The 699-nt window shown below is 45.5% G+C and overlaps 1 protein-coding gene across 1 annotated transcript in view; it reads left to right on the top strand.

Annotated features, from left to right (window-relative positions):
* LOC107639991 overlaps nt 1-699 on the top strand; it is a 7,551-nt gene continuing 6,852 nt past the window's right edge. The window contains exon 1 of the mRNA XM_016343542.2: nt 1-695. Within this exon, the coding sequence (XP_016199028.1) occupies nt 421-695 (275 nt within the window). The 5' untranslated portion in view covers nt 1-420. The remainder of the gene's footprint in view (nt 696-699) is intronic.

Below are 699 nucleotides of genomic sequence, written 5' to 3'. Positions count from 1 at the left end.
CTCCATTGTCCCTGTCTGCTACTATTACTGCTTAGTACTTACTACTCCTTCCTCCTCCTCAAAAACAAAAGTACCATTCCCAACCACTCCTTTTACCTCTTCCCCTTCCCCTTTCTCTTCTTGTCTCTGCTCCATTAAACACACTATGGTAGTTTAGATTCAACTGGTTTCAACCAGAGTCAAAAAAATATCTACCTCTGAACTGTGAAAGAAGAATGGCTTAGACCCCAAAAAGAAAGTGCCTTTGAGCCACACTTCGAGGCTACTTTTTCCAGAACGAGAACCACCCTTCACTGAGACACACTTTTCTGCATACCATTTTTTTTTTTATTAAACAGCAAAAAAAGAAAAAGCAAGGAGCTTTAGTCTTGTGCGGAAGCAAGTTGATCTCTTGAGGGAAGAAGGAAGAAGAAGAAGAAAATGGGGTGCTGCCATTCGAGGATAGAAAGAGAAGAGACAGTGTCACGTTGCAAATCAAGGAAGCGTTACATGAAACAGTTTGTTCAAGCAAGACACGCTTTTTCCGCTGCGCATGTTATGTACATTCGTTCGCTTCGTGCCACTGGTTCTGCTTTGCTTCAGTTCGCAAACGCCGAAACTGAAACCGTTGTTTTTCACCATCTCCACCACCACCTTCCGCCGGACCCTCAGCCTATTCTCCCCTCTCCTCCGCCGCGGGCTCCGACTCCGATGCCGCCT

Source organism: Arachis ipaensis, chromosome B05 (genome assembly GCF_000816755.2).
Source record: "Arachis ipaensis cultivar K30076 chromosome B05, Araip1.1, whole genome shotgun sequence".
In the NCBI taxonomy this organism is placed as follows: domain Eukaryota; kingdom Viridiplantae; phylum Streptophyta; class Magnoliopsida; order Fabales; family Fabaceae; genus Arachis; species Arachis ipaensis.
This window is presented reverse-complemented; position numbering and strand designations above follow the sequence as displayed.